The 20,353-nt window shown below is 38.2% G+C and overlaps 1 protein-coding gene across 3 annotated transcripts in view; it reads right to left on the reverse strand.

Moving 5' to 3' along the window:
• Positions 1 to 20,353, reverse strand: part of ubp1 (upstream binding protein 1) — a 47,555-nt gene that overhangs the window by 2,958 nt on the left and 24,244 nt on the right. For all 3 annotated transcript variants that reach the window (XM_079829235.1, XM_079829237.1, XM_079829236.1), the window contains exons 5-14: positions 20,144 to 20,250; positions 14,260 to 14,412; positions 13,952 to 14,062; positions 11,795 to 11,908; positions 7,371 to 7,477; positions 7,226 to 7,280; positions 2,729 to 2,822; positions 2,207 to 2,297; positions 1,987 to 2,108; positions 375 to 517 (exon numbers count right to left, since the gene is read on the reverse strand). In XM_079829235.1, coding sequence (XP_079685361.1) covers positions 375 to 517; positions 1,987 to 2,108; positions 2,207 to 2,297; positions 2,729 to 2,822; positions 7,226 to 7,280; positions 7,371 to 7,477; positions 11,795 to 11,908; positions 13,952 to 14,062; positions 14,260 to 14,412; positions 20,144 to 20,250 — 1,097 coding nt within the window. The remainder of the gene's footprint in view (positions 1 to 374; positions 518 to 1,986; positions 2,109 to 2,206; positions 2,298 to 2,728; positions 2,823 to 7,225; positions 7,281 to 7,370; positions 7,478 to 11,794; positions 11,909 to 13,951; positions 14,063 to 14,259; positions 14,413 to 20,143; positions 20,251 to 20,353) is intronic.

The following is a 20,353-nucleotide window of genomic DNA, read 5'->3' on the forward strand; positions in this document are numbered from 1 at the left end:
AGAAAACAGTTATTTAAAATTGTAATAATAATTTCACAATATCACAATCTTTTACTGTATTTTTGATCAAATAAATGCAACCTTGGTGAGCAGAATAGATTTCTATCAAAAACAATTTACAAATGTATATAAACTTTCTATTGTTTCATACACACTATGTTTCCATTCACTAGACAAATCAGTCACATGATGTTTCTCACCGGCGTGACCCATTTATTGATGGCAAATGATAACAGAACAAAAGTCCACAATGAAGTGTGTTTTATCCGTGGCATGATGCAAAACATTATTCAAATGAGCAGCCATGGTTGGCCAAGTTACTAGCAGCAGCAGCAGCTGATAACGGAGAGAGAAGAGATTGTTTCTGTGTTTACCTGGTCACTGAGCAGTATGTGTATCCCTGTGGGACCCTGTTTGTAGACTTGGTTGATGTGGACCATCGGCAGCGCCAAGACACTGGAGATTTTCTTAGTAAGCTCACAAGCGGTCATCTCCTCAAGGTAAAGAGCGTGGTAAACTAAACAAACACAGACACACTTTAAAACCATTTCACAGGAGAAAACCTAAACACAAACATTACATCTGCAGAACCAAAAGCATACCGGACCTCGCTCATAAAAGACAAACAGGATTAGCAATTTTAAGGTGTCCTTGTAAAGGTGTAATTATACAATCAAGTACAGAATAATATGAATTAACATGTACTTACTATACTTAGAGTAAAGTTTGGTTTAGTTGCTTGTATAATTAACTTATTATTACTATAGTAAGTACAGACAGGTCCTGTATTACAAGGACACTGTACAATTTTACATTAGGCTGTGATGCATTGTGTGATAGAATAGTAGTAATAGTATTTTTCCAATCAACAAAACATCGTTCTGTAGAATTCATACTTTTAGACTTGGGTAACCTGATTATTTTCTTGGTAAATGAGTTCACGGTCTGACCAGAGAGGTTAAACTGTGCTCTGTAAGTCTGTTATTAGAAGTGGCTACAGAGAGAACGGTGTCGGCTTTGAGTTGTGGTCTTGTTGCCGTCAAGTTACATTTAGTCATTTAGCAGACGCTTTTATCCAAAGAGACTTACAAATGAGAGCAATAGAAGAAACTAGAACAGTCAAGGGCAACAATATGCAAGTGCTGTAACAAGTCTCAGTTAATCTAGTACAGAACACACAGGGCAGAATTTTGTATTTATTTCAATAAATTAGACAGACAGACAGAAAATGAATAGAATGATAAGTGCTATTCTTGATTTATTTAGTGCTAACAATACAATATGTGCTTATTGTATTTACGTGTACAGTACGTGTATTTATTTAATTAAAAAATACAGTGAAACGGTAATATTGTGAAATGTTTTTATAATTTAAAATAACTTTTGAATAAAAATAACTAAATGTAATGTATTCCTGTGATGTAAAGCGGAACTTTCAGGGTCATTACTCCAGTCTTTAGAGTCACATGATCCTTCAGAAATCATTCTGATATGATGATTTGCTGCTCAAGAAACATTTATGATTATTATCAATGTTGAAAACAGTCGTGCTGCTCAATATTTGGGTGGAAACGGACTAATTTAATGCATTCTTGCTAATAAATGTATTCATTCCTTAAGAAAGAACGCTAGTTTGTCTCATGTCTGTCCAACAATGTTCAAATACTGTAATATAACTTCCTCACTAAAATTCAGTAAACATTAGAAAAAGGTTCATTGATATGAATGCCATTTTATGTCACCAATCGTAAAAACAAAACCCTGTGAGTTTTATATAGTCATTCAGCTTCTGGTTTTCACATCATGTGTTATATAGTGAACATATTTTGGTTCACAAATGATAGTACTTTGTTGAAAGTTTATTATTATATATCAAGTAATTCTGTGTTGCTGAATGATGCTGCACTGCATGTTGCAAAACAACAGATGCGCAGCGATTGTGGCATGTTAGGAACGGATGTGTTTCTACAATTGACATCGATATACCAGGCATGGATGTGGGACTGCGGTGTTCGCCGTTTTTGCTGTGGCCACGTTTCTCCAGCAGAGGGCTTTCGCTCTGAGACGCCTCCAGAGACACATAGACCGTGAGTCGGGGACGCACTGCTCTGTAGAGCAACACAAACACAGAATCCTTCAGTTCACTCTCTCATAAGGGTCAGAAAACACATCAATTAGATTTAACATCAACTTTTGTTTATCCTACCGTGATTTAAGTGCATTGTAGAGTCTGATTCCATCGGCCGCACCACAAATTTGGACTAAATCCTCACGAGTTAATTTCAGTAGATCAGAACCTAAGACGTAAAAAACACTTATATTAAATCCGTCTCAAAATTAACTAGTTTAGTTTAATGTTGAGTGTCTGCTAGGGCTGGGTATCAACACAGATTATACTGTGATTAGATTCCCGATTCCCACTAAATTCTGATTCTTCTTGTATTGTCCATTTCGCTTCCGTTTGAAAGACACTCTCTGTTAATTATACTGGCAAGTGTTTCAGACTGGGAAGTCGTCTTTTTGAACCGTTCATTGAAAGATCCAATTCATAAGAGTCATTTGTTTGTGAATCAGGAAAAACACTGTATGCTTGTTTTTATGTGCAGCACAACTAAGAATCGATATGAGGATCATTCAAATGAAGACTAATAAGAAACAGGTATTTTTACCCAGCCCTAGTGTAGCTTAATTTTTTCACTAAAAACTGGTCATGTGAATGTGTAAATACCTGAGAAATGGGTGAAAATGCGACTGTATGAGTTGAATCTGTTCTTAAGGAGCCACTTCTGTGTGTCTTGTATAGAGGTTGTGGGACTCAGAGACTGCAGAGAGTTCACAGATTTAATTATTTTCATTTAATAATTTAATTATTTTCATCAATTTAAAGGTGCTGTATGTAAGTTTTTTGCAGATATGTAGGAAACTTGCTAAATTCACCTACTTGTTTCTCAGAAAAGCAACGCTAGAGCCAGTTATTCTACTTTGAAATGTGCGTTCCGAGTCGGTATGTCTGTTTTTGTTTTGGTCTGTGTGATAACGCACGTTGCAAGTTTACGCAATAGTATTTCGACACCACAGGTTGCCAGTTGGCAGAAAAAACATTGTATTGCAACCATATAAGCCAGCGAACAAATTAGGGCTGTAATCTCCCAGTCGATTAGTCGATTATTGGTCGATACGTTCTGGCTCGACCAAAATTTTGATTGGTCGATTTTTTGCAGCGTTCATTTAATTAGTTTTTGCCGCGTTCATTTAATCAGTTTTGCTGCGCCGCGTTCATTTCATCAGGTGGAAAGCACTAATTGCTAATGGGGGTGTTTTCAGCGCATCCCTGTTTCACAGGTATCAGTCTGCCTTCAGAACACCCCCATTGTTTTCACTTCTTTTGGATTGGCCCAACCAACTGGCGAAGAGAAGTCTCTCGCCGGTCCTTTTTTTTCATTCCCCGCTGGCTCAAACGCACACCCATAGCGGTAAACTTGAGGAACGCCCATCAACATACACATGAGGGGAAGCGTCACAACACCACGCTTCAGTCGTGCCGCAAAAGTGGATCTGTACTGTCCGTTTTGCCGCGTTCATTTCATCAGTTTTGCCGCGTTCATTTCATCAGTTTTGCCGCGCCGCGTTCATTTCATCAGGTGGAAAGCACTAATTGCTAATGGGGGTGTTTTCAGAGCACCCCTGTTTCACAGGTAACAGACTGTCTTCAAAACACCCCCATTGTTTTCACTTTTGGATTGGCCCAACCCACTGGAGAAGAGAGACAGATAGAAGAAGGCTAATTTTCTGTAACTTATATTATTTATTTAATTGTGAGAGCGTTTTTTCTGCTCTTGATCTGGCTTGTTTAATAAATATTCATTTTTTTATTAAAGTGGACGTGCCTTTTGTGTTTAAGAGTAAAAGCTTTAAGTTAATAGTCTATTCGTGTCTGAGCCGCGAAGCTGAGCTGAGCTCCTGTTCGAGCTGCACAGAGCGGCTGAAATTATACTGTCTGTCAGTTATTATAATACATATGACAAAAACAATTGTCTAAATTATGTTGCATATTCCTCAAAAGTTCTTGTGATGATATCTAGTTGACAATAGTACTATATTTTGGGAAATCATAGGCTATGATATTGTGCAGGTGCCGTGCACGTGATGCAATGCTGTCAGAGCCGACAGACTCGTGTGTCAGACTCATTTCAGTGCAAAATAATCAGCTCAAAAACTATTTAATATACTGCAAATAGCCTACTAGTTTTTTATGTTTATTTATAATTAATTTATGCAGACAACAAGGCTACCAAGTACTGCGCACAGTGCGCAGCTAATTAATTTAACTTTTTTTTCCTAACGTCATTTTTAGTCGATTTTTAGTCGAAAATTTCAGGACTTCAGTCGACCAAGATTTTCTTTGGTTGATTACAGCCCTAGAACAAATTGGGTCGGTGATCACAGATTCTACCCGACATAAAAAGCCTCAGCATCCATCTAAAAATCTCTATGAACAGAAGCACATTAAAACACGGATAAATCAACTAAACTTACAGTGTGGCTTTCATTGTCAATTGCGCTCGCTCCTGTTTCATGTCCTCAAGTCTGAGGAGGAGGGGCGGGGGAAACAACTCTCTCCAATATTTTGAATTTGGACTGCAGTACTCATTTCAACCACTGCATACACCGTTAAAGGTGCTGTGTGTAAGAATGACAGCTAGTGGTTGAAATGGGTACTGCAGTCCAAATTCAAAATATTGTTTGCCCCGCCCCTCCTCAGACTCGACGCTCACGCGGGTTGCCAGTTTGAGGACACGCAACAGGAACGAGCACAATTGACAATGGAAGGCGAGGAGACTCACACATTGTAAGGAGAACTGATTTATCTAGGGATGCACGATATATCAGCAACATATCGTTAACGGCCGATAATTTTTTTTTTTTTATGTTATCGGCCCGATAAGAAAATTTGACCGATATAGTCAAGCCGATAGATAATTTATTATTTCCTTCAGCTGAGACAGACGCGCTGTCCACCATGATGGGTTTTGAATTGCTCTAAATATAATTGGAATCACTTCTAAAAGGAAAATACAGTTATGTGCAACATGTGCGGCGCAAGTCTAACATATAATCGACATAAAATGATAATGAGAATATGGCTGTAAAAGAACGTTGTGTTTCAGCGCGTTTGTTGAGGGAAGAGCACACCCACGGAGTTACACCTTCATGACAAGCACAGTCAAGTGCGCTTGTGCATTCACAGCCTTTTGTGCCATTGTAAGTTGTAATATTATATTAATTATTCTGTGTATATAATCTCATATAGGATGCATTTGGTTAATTAACGATGCAGTAAAGCACTTCATACCGGTCTTTAGCTTCAGCGCGCACCTTTCAAACAGAAATGCACAGCATTAATAACTACTGGGACTGTCCTATACATAACACTGGAATGAGAATATTTTTGTTATAAAACGTAGTGAATTCTCTGGGTTTAGTTGTTGTGTTTCAACACGCTGTTGTGGGAAGCGTCCACAACGCATTCTGACCAGCACAGTCAAGTTCGCTTGTGCATTCGCGTCATTTTAAGCATATGTAAGTCGTAATATTACGTTTTGGTAGTATAAACATCTGATTAATGTCATATAGGATGCATTTCGTTAAGTCAATAACCCGCAGTGCTTCATTGTACCGGTGATCATCTTCAGTTTCAACGCGCGCTCTCAAACAGGGGAAGGGCATCCACAGGAGTTATAGGCCTTCACCTATGCGTGATTTTGTGCTAATATAAGTTGTAATATTATATTTATTTTGTATAACTATCTGATTGTTCTCATATAACGATGCGTTTAGTTGTTAATTAAACTTCTAAGCGCTTCAGTTTACGGTTATTCGTTCATTCTGTCCAGCTTCACATTATGCAGCCAAAGCAATGCTGTTCAATAACTTTTTGGCATTATTTAGGTATATTATTATATATATATATATTTTTTTTTAGGCAATAGAATTTTTGGTAACATTTTACAAATAAGATCTCATTTGTTAATGCATTAACTAACACGAACAAACAGAGAACAATAACCTTTGTTAATGTTAGTAATAAAATGTTTGTGTTTATTAACAGTCCATTCACAGTGCATTACCAAATGTTAACAGACACAACTTTGGATCTGAAAATGTTTAGATTAATATGCACTAAGATTAATAAATCCTGTTGAAGTATTGTTCATTCATTGTTGGTTAACTAATGCTAACAAAATTAAACCTTATTGTAAAGTGTTACCATTTTTTTTTTTTAAATAAAGTAAGTTGGCCATAGGAGTGTAAAATTAATTTGAAAAGGTAAGCAATCTTACACTGGTTCAAATAGGCTACTGTACTGTATAGGTTTGATTTATGTTGAAGTGTTTGGGACATGGCTTTTAATGGTGAGCCTTTTGTTTTTGTAATCAGGCTCTCAAAGTTTATTAAAATTTGTATTTAGATTTATCGGCCAATATATCAGTTATCGGCTTTCAAATATAAAGAATTATCGGTATCGGCCAAAATTTTCATATCGGTGCATCCCTAGATTTATCCGCGTTTTAACTGGCTTCCGTTCATAGAGATTCTTAAATGGATGCTGAGGCTTTTTAGGTCGGGTAGAATATGCAATCTCTGACCCAGTTTGTCCGCTGGTAGCAATAAACTGTGTTTTCTGCCAACTGGCAACCTGTGGTGTCGAAATACTATTGGGTAAACTGGCAACATGCGTTATCACACAGACCAAAACAAAAACAGACAATCTGACACGGAGCGCACATTTCAAAGTAGAATAACTGGCTCTAGTGTTGTTTTTCGGAGAAACGAGTATGTGAACTCAGCATATTATGGTATTTTTATGTTTTAGTACAGTCAAAAACTTACATCCAGCACCTTTAAAATCCCCCCACCCTCAAAAAATGTTTCATATACAATGAAATATATAGTACTTTAGATTTTTTTTTTTTTTTTTTTACAATGATGTACATCCATATGAGATTTAGGGCCAGATTTACTAACAGCTAACCCTCTTTTGCGTTTCTTGATTCGCTTTTATGGGATTGCGTTCTCACGCTAATTTTCCCAGTTTAGTAATCTGGCCCTAAACCTTCAGTTATATCAGTAGCCTAATAAAAGCTGATTTAGCTCTGACAAGATGCAACAATGTGCATCTTCAAAAGCAAAATATTAAAAATATGACATACAAGCATATACTAACCTCCACAGATATGAGGCACCCAAGATCCCCTTGGTGGTTAGGTGAAGATGACTCACTAAAAACAAAAGTAAAAGCATTAGCCAATGCATGCGTGTGGTTAAGGGGACACAGTAAGGCAAACAGAGATGCTTCATGGGTGCGTCACCTGTCTGGTACTGTGCTGCTAGTGCTGTAGGAGTTTGTGCTGGAGGTGAAGGTGGGTGTAGCTGCTGTATTGGGGTTGACGTACGCATTATCTGGCCATGGAGAGCACTACAATGGGAGAAAGAGAGATATGCGAGAAGTCAGAAGTGATGCTGAATAAAAGTGTTAGTGTGGAGATCTAATGTCAGACTTATGTATAATCTGGCTAGGGCTTTCCCCGACAAAACATTTTTTCTAGTCGACTGGTGGAGCTCAGACGAGCTGATCTTGAATTTTCCTGTTATGACATCATAACAGGAAAGGTTACCTCCCCTTAGCCCGTCCAGAGCATTCAGAGAAAATGGATTCAGTTTATCAGTCGCGATGTCAGCACAGGCTTTACAAGCAGACTTTACGATATGGATTAGACAGCACCGCGACAAACAGTGAGTAACAGTGTTCATTAATGCCTGATCTGTGATCAGTGATTTCTGATGTGTAGCTAATCATTCAAGTTCACTCGGACTTTCTTTCTAGATTGTTTAATGATCGCCGTCTTGATGCACTAAGCGTAATGCATCAGTGAATCAAGCCAGTGACTAAAACGATCGTTTCTGTTAGTAGCATGAAACAAATCCGTTTTTTAAGTGATTAAACTACAAAGAGCGATCAAAGAACACTAACACTCATTTCGAATGCAAAGATGTCAGCCAATCACAACAGTGGGCGTTTTCACTGAAGTCTCACAGCAGACACGCCCCTTGAAACAGGGCATTCAGCCAGAGGGGTAATAACAGTATAGAAAAAAATGCCTTTTATTTCAAAATTATGTCATTTTTGATGTAAAAATCATACTAACAATATAAGTACACCACAGGAAACATTAATAAATAATAGAAAAATGCCATGCCATAGGACCTTTAAACCATTAGGCTTTTAGGCCATTTCATGTTTATACTATTAATTTATATGTAATATTATATATTATATGTAACATTGAGCCTTTGAAATATAAATTTAGCGCATACATAAAGCTTGCAGCAGCGCACCACTAAAAAAGTATGAATGTGTCAGACAAAACAGAAAGGAGACCTTCTGAACATTTTAATAATTTATTAATAAACTAGTGTTTTTAATCGGTGTCGGCTGCAAAGATAAAGTTGATAACGCTCGTCTCCATAGTATATCAAGAGAGAAATGCACGTTAAGGTTAACATCAAGCAGTAAGTGTGGTACTAATTTACCTTCCACACTCTGCCCAGACACTTGATTATGCATCTAAAAATAGTGCACATTTATCTAGGGGAGCGTCTCAATCAGCTCCCTAGGTCGTGAATCAGTATAGAGTGTAGACGAATTTGAGCACTGATAAGTTCAGTAGAGACCCTGGCCCAATACACATTGCGACACTGATGGTGACATGACAACGTCTTTGTTAAGATTGCACCGGTGGATGGAAGACAGAAGTGAGGAAAAGTACGTTTTGAGGGTGATTTATTGGTGCTACATGGTCCCACAATAAGAACTTTGCTAAATGCAAAGATCTGATCTGCATATATAGTAAGCCAAACGATATGGACCAGATGAACATGATGATGTGATCATTTCTATTAGTAATGAAAAGTTAAACGATTCTGTTATGCTACAATATGTTGTTGTTCTGTTGATTCATATTCTTAGACGCATAAGACACAAACCACGTAACTGTACATAGACTTAATAGAACATAATACACAGCAACGCTCCGGAATATTAAACACACAATACACTCAAACGCTACACAGACCTGTGTATACATGATTGCTAGTGTCGGCAAACAGACCGTGTTAACATGGCGTCTGTGTATGTGTGTGTGTGATGTGTGTGTGTACTCAGTCCATGCGTAGTCACAGGCTAACACCGTGAGAGAACAGATATTTTTGACACGGTCTGAACTGAACTAAGTTCTCTTCCGTGTATCTTTGCACAGACACAGTTGAGAAAGAAAGCACGTGTAAGAGTATATTGGATCTGTGCAGCTCACTTCAGCTCTGCAGCATATTTAGAATTTGGTAACACTTTACAATAAGGTTGTATTAGTTAACATTAGTTAATGCATTAGTTAACATGAACTAACCATGAACAACACCTCTGTTCAGTAAGTTCATCTTTGTTAACGTTATTTCATAAAAATCCAGCTGTTCATGATTTGTTCATGTTAGTTCACAGTGCATTAACTAATGTTAACAAGATTTTAATAATGCATTAGTAAATGTTGAAATTAACATTAACAAAGATTAATAAATAAACAAGTTAAATAAGATAAATAAGTTAACTAATGCAGTTAACAAATGTTAACTAATGAACCTTATTGTAAAGTGTTACCTAGAATTTTTTAGAGGATTAGGCATATCTGAATTTAAAGGAGCGCCCTACCCACATACAATGGAGTAAACTGATAAACAGAAAACACTCAATTTTAACACCGTGGTGGAATATTGCATAAATTATATTGTATGTATTCACAATTTTATGACAAACATATATAAAAAGTCATATTTTGATTTATTTTTTAATTAATTTGTTATTTGAAAATCTATCATTTTTTATCTGTTTGGTCTTTTTCCCTTCAGAAAGTTTCTGTTGATTCCACTAGGTGTCAGAAAACAGGGGGACATTTTTTTTCTTGATATCTCCATCCCAAAAAAAGTTACTGAGATTAATCTGTGCAAACTATCTAATAACTCCTCCTCATCTGCATTGATTTAAACCTGCCGCTGGGGAATCGAAAAGAAGGCACAACTTTGTAAAGGGAGATCTCGGGCTCTGATTGGTCTAGAAGCATGATCGACATGGTCTATACAGAGCTGAGATACTCAGCTTTTTTGGCGTATGACGCAATACGTGATGACGTCATCAAAAATCGCGGCTAACAAAGACGATCAAAACTAAGGATAATAAGAGCATTTGTCTGCATCACATGTTTTGATCTGGACATCGGTGACATATTACAGTGTGGTTTGGGAAAATGTGAAAATGGTCTCATTTTGAAGCAAACAACCTAAGGAACGAGCTGATATAGCGTTTGAGGGTAGTAGCTACACAAGGCAGTAGTGATCCGAACAGGAATATGACTCATTGTGTTTGCTTGTTCAAAGGAGTCATTTCTATCTTGGTGATTCTTTTGATAATAACGTTACTGTAAAGTGTTGGATCGGTGAAATAAACTGCACAGTGATATTCTTGAAGGTAAGAGCTTTCGATTTGATATATGACTTGTCTATTTTTGGTGAGTTTGTGTGATATAAATATTAAATTTAATATTATTCATATGATTTTCTCAAGGGGGGGTCATTGCGGGAGGGTCAAATTCAGACCGTATGATCTTTTTCTATGTAACATAAATGCAAAAGTGATTGGGTTATCAAGAAATCTGAGGTTCGAATCTTTCAAACAATACCATATATGTCTAGCTTTGTGCTGCACAACTTATCGCTTTTTTTAAAAATGATTATGATGATGCAATATTGGACCCACGGGTGGGTCGGTGGAGGGCTGAAGGGGTTAAAGTGACAGCAGCCTAATAAACCTGCTGCCGTCTCTATAAGAACGTTAATAAAACTACAAAAGACAAAAGAAAATTCACCCGCTGTTCTTGACTGAATAACTATATTTGTAATGTATATTTTATTTATAAAGTGCAGTGTTATTTTACATTTGATTACAGTTTCTGTACCTGAAAATCTTAAAATACAGTTCATTTCAATCTTTGTTCAGTTGTATTTATTTGTGCGATTGCTAATTTGTTTATTTGTAATTTTTTAAGTGTTTACTTGTCTTTAATAATGCTTGAAATGTATATTAGTTGGCTCGTTGTTTATGCCATTGTTAAACCATAGGCAAAAGTTCCTTGTGTAAGTGTTCTTTAGCCTGTTGATTTTTGTTCATGGTATTCAGCAACAATTAAATGTTTGGCAATGAGACTTAGAATAAATGTGAATGAGATCTACGTTTTTTTTTTTACTTATTGGAATCTAAATTAGGAATCGATAAGCGGAATCAGAATAGTTATAAATTCAAAAGATACCCAACCCTCGCCCTGACTACTGAACTAGGGAGCGGACTGAGACGCACCCTAGGTTAACATTAGAGTGAGCGGCCATGTAAAGTGGCTAAAGGTGTTTGCACGTCACCTTTTTGTGGTCATCCTTTACCCTCTCAAAATGACCCTACACTTTGAATTTCCTGCCCGACATATTTCCCTCATTGACCGGACGCGTGAACGATTTGTCCGTTACAGGCTGAGTATTTTTTCAGTGAACAAACCCCACTCATCAACTAACTTTTGGTCGACTATTAGGCAACCAGGCACACACTGAAGGAGGAGACTGATCTACAAACAAATATGGACAATGTTTTGGAGTCTGGAATGAGTGAACTGAACAGCAGAGGTGAGCGGGTGCTTACACTTCCTCTCTTGCTTTTGGCGATGGAATCTCCACAGTCTGCAGGAAGTGTCCGCTTGCTGGATTTCTTTAGCTCATGTTCCACAGCCTCCTCAATCACAGGCTCCAATCGCGTCTACGCACACAAGTGAACACATTAGTCAAACAGACACATTTATTTGAATCAAGTTAAAAGTGCAGAGTCTTTTTGACATTTTTTATTAAATACCCTAAAAAAAGTTTGTGTTTTGGTCTTGCTACTGAAACGGGAAGTTTAGGAAAAACATTTTAAAAGGGCTCGTCCCTTTTTTCTTTTTAAAAAGCCGATTTATGCGCCACAGACATGATCCGTGATTTGCTTCTTGCTTAAAAGTTTCGATCCTATAGAAATTAATAGCATTTAAACTATATTTTAAATTATGTACTTTGACATTTGGAATGTCACAGTGATGACATTTTCACATTGGTAAATAAACCGGTATTACCGATTACACCGGGAGATTAGGGGGAGGAGCTATTGTATATAATTTGCGTGCATCAAGGAGCCGCTATCAAAATGCGCTGTATTGAAATCGCTTCGAATTCACGTACTCCGTGTATAGGGAGCGGCGGTACTGACCGCACATTTTACAGAATAAGAGATTTGTCAATTACGCTCAGGATCTGTTACGCACCAAATCCTGTGTCCATCGTCCTGTCAGTCATCTCTTCATATGATACCTGACTCCTGCTGCGACTCTGCAGCTCGTGCTGTATATGGAGCAGAGCAGACGCTTTCAGTTGATAATTGTAGTGTCGATTGTCCAACTGAACTAAATGATTTTTATTTCTATAAAACAGCAAAACGGCAGTGGGGGAGATGCCGGGGCGGGCAAGTAATGTGTACGAACAGTGTAACACCGACTACCGCAGCAAGCCTATTTGACATGAGATGAAAACTCCATTCATAGATTATTTTAGGCCTCTGATATTAAATTCGACATAAGGTGAGATGCTAGGAGTAACATGACCAGCTAAATACTATTCACTTTATCTCAGCAACCCCTTATTATCAGACTAAATTAAATCACATGAGACAAATACATCTACGAATAGGCCATTTCTACAATCAGCAGCCAAACACTTTTTCATACGATGCTGCAAATCCCAGTCCTTCCAGAAAAATGCGGCTTTTTTTGTGATTGTTGCGGGCAAAAATTGCGGGCCTTGATTATGCGACACGTTTTCTTAATAAATTCAATGGAAAATGCGGGATATTTATGCAATAAAATTGCGGGAACTTGCAAAAACTGCGGTTTGATGAAAAAGAGAAAAAAAAGCACTACATCACAGAAAGTGCTGGGAATATTTAAGTTCTCATCTTGTTTTATTGAAGACCTTAATAAACACATGGCTCAAATTTACAAAACATTGAGTCAAACAAGTTCTGTAGCTTTACAAAAGGTATATGCTACAACTTCTGAAAATAATTAATAAATAACTTCCAGTTTTACAGAGGTAGCTATACAAAACAGACATTTGAGTGCTTCCAATGCACAAAGTGCAATCTCTTAAAGGGTTAGTTCACCCAAAAATGAAAATTCTGTGTCGTTGGACACTCGTAAGATTTCAAAATAATGCATCATGAAGCTTCGAAGCGTTATGAATCAGCGAGTCGAGTCGCGTGTCAAGCCGCCAAACTGCTGAAATCATTTGCCTCCACTTTCATGGAACACACCGGGAAACTGCTTTGCGCGGTCTTTTGCTGTTATTTTTGTTTGAAAATGGGAATTTGCGTGCTTTATCATGGTTTCACCACATGGTTTGCAGCTTTTCGATGATGTTCGCGTCGGGTAATTACGTCACTTTAAAGCGTTCCCTTGGCAATAGTGGGAAATGGCGGCTCTTGTGTGAAGTAAACGAAAAATTTTCAACGTTCTGCTAATATATATGACTTTTTTTCCAACGAAAATGCGGGGATTATGAAATCATGCTAGCCCTGCATATTTTGCACGCGGAAATAGGCAATTTATGTGGCGAAAGTGCGGCGTATTTGAAAATATGCGGACTTTGGCTCATTATACTCTAAATCATGCGATCGCATAATCGCGTTTTTCTGGAGGGACAGAAATCCAAGATCAGTCATATCATTGTGTAGGAAAACAAACAAGCCAACAAAACGTTACTTAAATATTCTTGCCTCTGACAAAATAGTGGTATCATAAGAGGGCTGATATTTCTCTTTCTCCTGCGCGGACCTTTTCTCCATCTTCTCTCTGTCCGTTTTTTGTTTTCTGTCTGCTCCCTTTGGCTGTTCATAGCAAGATATGAGAAACACTTTAGTGCCTCCTGAAGACTTGCATCGCATTAGTGATTCAAAACAAGCTTTTTAACAGCATAAGCATTCAGTATAGTAAAAATAATGGGGGTATGAATTCAAACCTGAGGTCTTTAACCAAACATATATTTCCTTGCATTTGATGCATGCTTGCATGCATGTGACGTCACCTTAAAGACTTTGATCTGGCAGCTGGCGGAGTGCAGGTGCTCAGTGTATTCTCCGCTTTCATTTTGTTTAAAGGTGTCGATCTGGATCCGGAACGGAACTCCTTTCTCTCCGCCGTGTTTCCGTGGGGTGAACTCTGTACTGATGCAATGAACCTTCAATGAGAGACGGAAGAAGGGAAGAAAGATAATGAACGTGGAGCAAATGATCGCTTCCCGAGGCAGTTTTGAGATTATCCTTGGCATGCATTACACAATTTAGGATGTGCCAGATCCGTTTTTAATCAACTGGAATAATATTCATATGTTTGGAACTTGATCGGACGCTTCCAAGGTCAAGAGATAATGTCAAAGAGTCAATGGCCCTCTCCAACATGTCTGGGACATTAAGTTCATCTCAAGATGCTTGACTCTATTGGCACAACATCTGCATAGCTCCTTTGAGTGTGAGAGAGAATTTCTGGCCAATGAGATTGTGCTCCAGGCATGTTCTATTCATTAACTACACCACCGTGAGCACTAAAATTGACCTGGAACAATATGCAGTATATTGCAATGTAGTTTTTTGTGCAATATTGCAGTATTAATTATGAATGATATTAATCATGTGCCTTCATAATCTTCCATCAAAAAAAACTTCCCCTTAACTCTTGCAGCATATCTTCTCTTCTCTGATGATGCGTTTACAGGCGCGAGGGCGGGGCAACCTGTCACTCACATGATATCGACCAATAGCAAACCACAACCATCCAGCCATCAAATGAATTGAGTGCTGAAGAGAGGACGTCGAAACCCAGAAGACTAATTCGACACCGGTTCCCTAGAGATTTTCTATTGGGTTTTATAATAAGTATTGCGAGTAAAATAAGATCGTTGTTAAACATAGCTTGACAACACTTAAAGGAGTTCAGACTGCACGATTTTCAAACTCGTCGCATCACTGCTCTTTTCACACTGCATGACTATCTGGGGTAGCATTCAGTCACTGCTGTGTTCACACTACACGATGGATCGGCGACAGGACTGCATGACTTTTGTGTAAAGTACGTCTCACGAGTTCTCACGCGAGACTGGAATTGTTATTATGATAAACTGCAGAAAGCTTGCAATCCAAATCCAAGTCTGTGCGCTGATTTGCAGCGAAAAGGAGAAAAAGAAAAAAGATTATGGCGGAGGAAATGGTTGGGGAGACACAGGGAGCAAGGATTGTGTTCTGCAAAGAGAGATAAATAGTAAAAATAAATAAATAGTTTTGCAATGTGCTGCTGCTGCGGCCGGTCAAGCAAATGTTTGTGCTCTGTTTCTGTTTGATAGAATTGTAAATATATCTATTAAAATACTGATATTCTGGTCTATAACTCCTCCCTGAACCTCCCGCTGCCCTGTATCTCACGCTCTCATTGGCTGTAGGTTCAGTCAGAACACATTTCACACAACAGGATTTTGATTTGCCGACAGGTCCAGATATGTAGCCTGCTAAATATCTCACGGGCGTCTCCCAGATCGCGTCTTTGATAGAAGCACCGATTTGCCTATGAGCACCGATTTGCCTATGATTTCGGACATTTGTCTGCAATTTCGCAAAACCTGTCGGAGAGTTAAAATCGGGCAGTGTGAAGTCGGCATAAGCACAAATAGTGACAGATGATATTTACACTAAGTACAAGTAGCAATAGATTCTATTTACACTACACAAATATAGCAGTATTTTCTTTGTAACAAGTGTCAATAGTATTTACACTTATTATACTTATAAATAATGGCAGATACTATTTGCACCTCAGTGTTGTTGTACATTACATGGCATGCAATGTGTAAATTATTATTTTTAGTAAAATAATTAAATGGATGTGGTCTTATAAAGCCCTCCCAACAACTACCCCTAAACACTTTATTATTAAACACACGTCTGACACTTAATTCCACTTTTTTCTTCATTTTATAAAAGAATAAAAAGAAAAAAGAAAAAAAGATCTGATCTTTCCGATCTGATATTTGATGGAAAAAGTGAGTAAATAGAGTTGGGCAAAAGGCGGATTCAAACACCGGTCGCTTTGCGTCGAAACCTTCAGACACGTGCCTTATTAGATTCAACTTTATCGCTACACTATTGCTACTGTTCACAATGCAGAGTCTTTCATAATTGTGTCAGGCCTAACCAGACGTCAGTGGGCGGAGTTAGTGTAAATACCGTAAAACTTCAAATAATAGCCGAGTCCCAAATAGACGCCTGTCTCTTGTAAACGCCTGGTGTGACGACAGGTTTGGGTTAATAAAGGCCGGTCTCAAATAGAGGCCGGGTCTGTTTTTTAGTATCGGGCTGTATTTGATCTTCTCAAACCCGTCAGATCGTCTGTTCTATGTTTTGATCAGATTTCACGTGACAGACGGAACCGTTCATGAACGACTCATCACTATGGCAACATAAAGAGGTTAACGAACTTTCAGTCTTCAGTTTTTCTTAATTCTCTCAATACCACCATGGAGAAAAGTATAATTTGACATTTAAGCTGACAGTTGTCAAATTTCAAGCGTGGGTAAAGCTGGATACGGAGCGGCTGAAAAATTCCTTTAATGCTTGCGCGCAGACGTGCGCGTGTGTTTGTGTGTGCGAGGGAGAAGGAGGAGATATATTTCATTAGCTTCGGGATGTTATCCTTAGGTATGTGGCCTGACAGTAGCTTCTGATGGAAGCGGGGGGGACGTCGCCATTTTCGCAGGGGATTAACGTTATAAACGTTTCTTCCTTTCGTTTGCTTATAATTAAGTCTATTATAACTATTCACATCCTTTACTGTGGTAAAGTACAATAAAAAACTGTGGGACGAATACCTTTTTACTTCAAACTTTATTTAACACAGTTTGTTCTTGTTATTAAACTTGGTAATGTGCGTCAAGTTTGGTTTATTTGAATAGCGCATTTCACACACACGCCGCGGTGATTTTAGTTTCGTTTTCTCTGGCTGTGAATAATCAAACATTGCCTAAATGTCTTGACCTTGTGGAAGATAAAATCCGCTCTTCAGACCTTTTACAACAAGTGTTGCCTTGCAACATCAGGAGAAAACACGAATATATATTTGAAAGGTGTCTATCCAGCTTTTGTCCCATTCCTCTCAAAGCGCAGAGTACGTCTTTGCGGGGAAATAGTATGAATCAAATATTTTTCTAACTAATATTTAATTTTCTTATATTCTTTAGGTAACCATTATTTACTGAAAATCGTTTAAATGTGAAAAGGCTGTGTTGTTTCACTGACGGAAGTGATAAAATAAACACGCATGCTTATGGATGTTTCAGCCTCAAATGATTTCAAAATGTAGGCTATACATATATCTGGCATAGACTACAGTATTTAAAATAGCATATATGCATTAGTTACATTCTCAAATTAATTTACAGAGCAATCCCTGCTAAGTTTTTAGTTTAACTAATACTATAGAAGAGGATTAGTGTGCGTCGCACTCACAACAGAGTCGCAACGGGGGCGTGGCATCACGATGATATCGTCCATCGGCACAACCCTAATTTCTTACATTAAATGATTTGTTAAACACATTCGAATTAATTATAAATAAAACGTAATATAATGTGGTAACCTCCAACCGTCATGCTTGAACATCTCAACTAGGGTTGGGCGATGTCCCCTAAATTGGCAGGTGACGATGTTTACAGTAAAACATCGTGATGGTCGATGATATCGTCGTTTGGGGGGGGGGGGGGGGGGGGGTGTAATTATGTAAATAGGTAGATAATATACTATATCTCTTTACATAAATACTATTTTCTACTTAAAACTATCATTTCGTTATTTTTACTAACCCAAATAATGAATCATCCGCTAGGTTGCACGTGAGGGGAAAAAAATAGGTTCCTTCCACTTAAGAGTTGAGCTCTTTTTTTTTAAATATATCTCTTTACATAAATACTATTTTCTACTCTTACAAAACACTGGGTTAGTAAAATAACGAAATAATTTTTTTATGTGAATGCTGTTGCAACTTGCACGTGAATATTAGCTACCACAGGAGTGAAGCACAAAGCTTTTAGCCTAGAAAGAAAATAATGGTCAGATAGCACTTTTTCATTCTGCTTTGCAATCTGGATCTGGTCACTCGATTTTCCGTGAATTTAACAATAGGCCCAGTCCATTTTATCCCAATGGACATGGACATCTCGTTTCTTTTCCTAAATCTTCACTCACGTCGCCATTTTCGCAAGGGATTATAATCGTTTCTTCCTTTCGTTTGCTTATAATTAAGTCTATTAACTATTCACATCCTTTACTGTGGTAAAGTATAAAAAGCACTGTAGGACGAATACCTTTTTACTTCAAACTTTATTTAACACAGTTTGTTCTAGTTATTAAACTTGGTTAGGCGCGTCAAGAATAGCGGTCTATTTGAAAAGCGCATTTCACACACACACACACACACACACACACACACACACACACACACACACACACACACACACACACACACACACACACACACACACACACACACACACACACACACACACACACACACACACACACACACACACACACACACACACACACACACACACACACACACACACACACACACACACACACACACACACACACACACACACACACACACACACACACACACACACACACACACACACACGCCGCGGTGATTTTAGTTTCGTTTTCTCTGGCAGTGAATAATCAAACATTGCCTAAATGTCTTGCCCTTGTGGAAGATAAAATCCGCTCTTCAGAACTTTTACAACAAGTGTTGCCTTGCAACATCAGGAGAACACATGAAGATGAAGATATTCGAAAAGGTGTCTTTCCAGCTTGTGTCCCACATTCCTCTCAAAGCGCAGAGAGGTAAATGACGCATCTTTGCAGGGAAATAGTATGAATAAAATATTTTTCTAACTAATATTTAATTTTCTTATATTCTTGAGGTAACGATTATTTACTGAAAATCGTTTCAATGTTTTATAGGCTGTGTAGTTTCACTGACGGAAGTGCTAAAATAAACACGCATGCATATGGATGTTTCAGCCTCAAATGATTTCAAAATGTAGGCTATATAGGCTATATCTGGCATAGACTACAGTATTTAAAATAGCATAGGCTATATGCATTAGTTACATTCTCAATTTGATTTACAGAGCAATTCCTGCTAAGTTTTTAGTTTAACTACTATAGAAGAGGATTAGTGTGTCGCACTCGCAACGGGGGCGTGGCATCACGATGGTCGCGCTCCATCGTGATGTCGGTCAGCCATCACGATGGACGATGATATCGTCCATCGGCACAACCCTAATCTCAACACTAAATTAAAGGCCTGTCTCTTATAGACGCCTGTTTCAAATACAAGCCGGTGCAGTTCGGTGATTTGGGTAAATAGAAGCCCGGGCTATTATTTGAAGTTTTACGGTAGCCTCTGCCAACAAGACGAGCTATTTGCATTTAAATAGACACACTGATACTTAAAATTACACACACCCATATTGAAAACGCAAATTAGATTTTAATAGGCAAATGTGTCTATGATTGGATCATTATTGCAGTGATTATTATGTTTCTAGCATGTTATGTTGTTATCTAATTGATGGAGTGTGTGAGTCTCAAAGGAACCAGTGGTGAATTAGTCTTCTGGGTTTTGACGTCATCCCGGCAGCACTCGATTACCCACAGACAAAAACAAGTCCCTCCCTACATTTTTTTATTTGTTCAAGAAGCCGTTTCATTCGGATGTGTCTCACATTTGGGAAGAAAAGGCTAGCGCAATTTCCGTTTCATGCTGACTTTAACCTTTATACTACCACAACATGACCGCATGTTCGTGATTTGATCTTAAATTCAGAGCAAAGGAGAGATCTTGCGAGTAGTTGTGTGTACCTGCACAAAAACAGAGGCTCGCTTGGAAAGATCCCACAGGAACTCTGCGGCGTTTAGCTGTGAGGAGTGTGTGTGGGGCTCGGTGATGCCAACTGACATGGGGATATCTGTAACAGACACATGACACACTGTAAAAACTCCCTCTCGAGGCTTTACGCTGCTTTGAAACGCTTATCCTGATGAAACAAACAAAAAAAATGATGACAGCAA

The sequence above is a fragment of the Gobio gobio genome (assembly GCF_949357685.1).
Source record: "Gobio gobio genome assembly, chromosome: 11".
NCBI lineage: Eukaryota > Metazoa > Chordata > Actinopteri > Cypriniformes > Gobionidae > Gobio > Gobio gobio.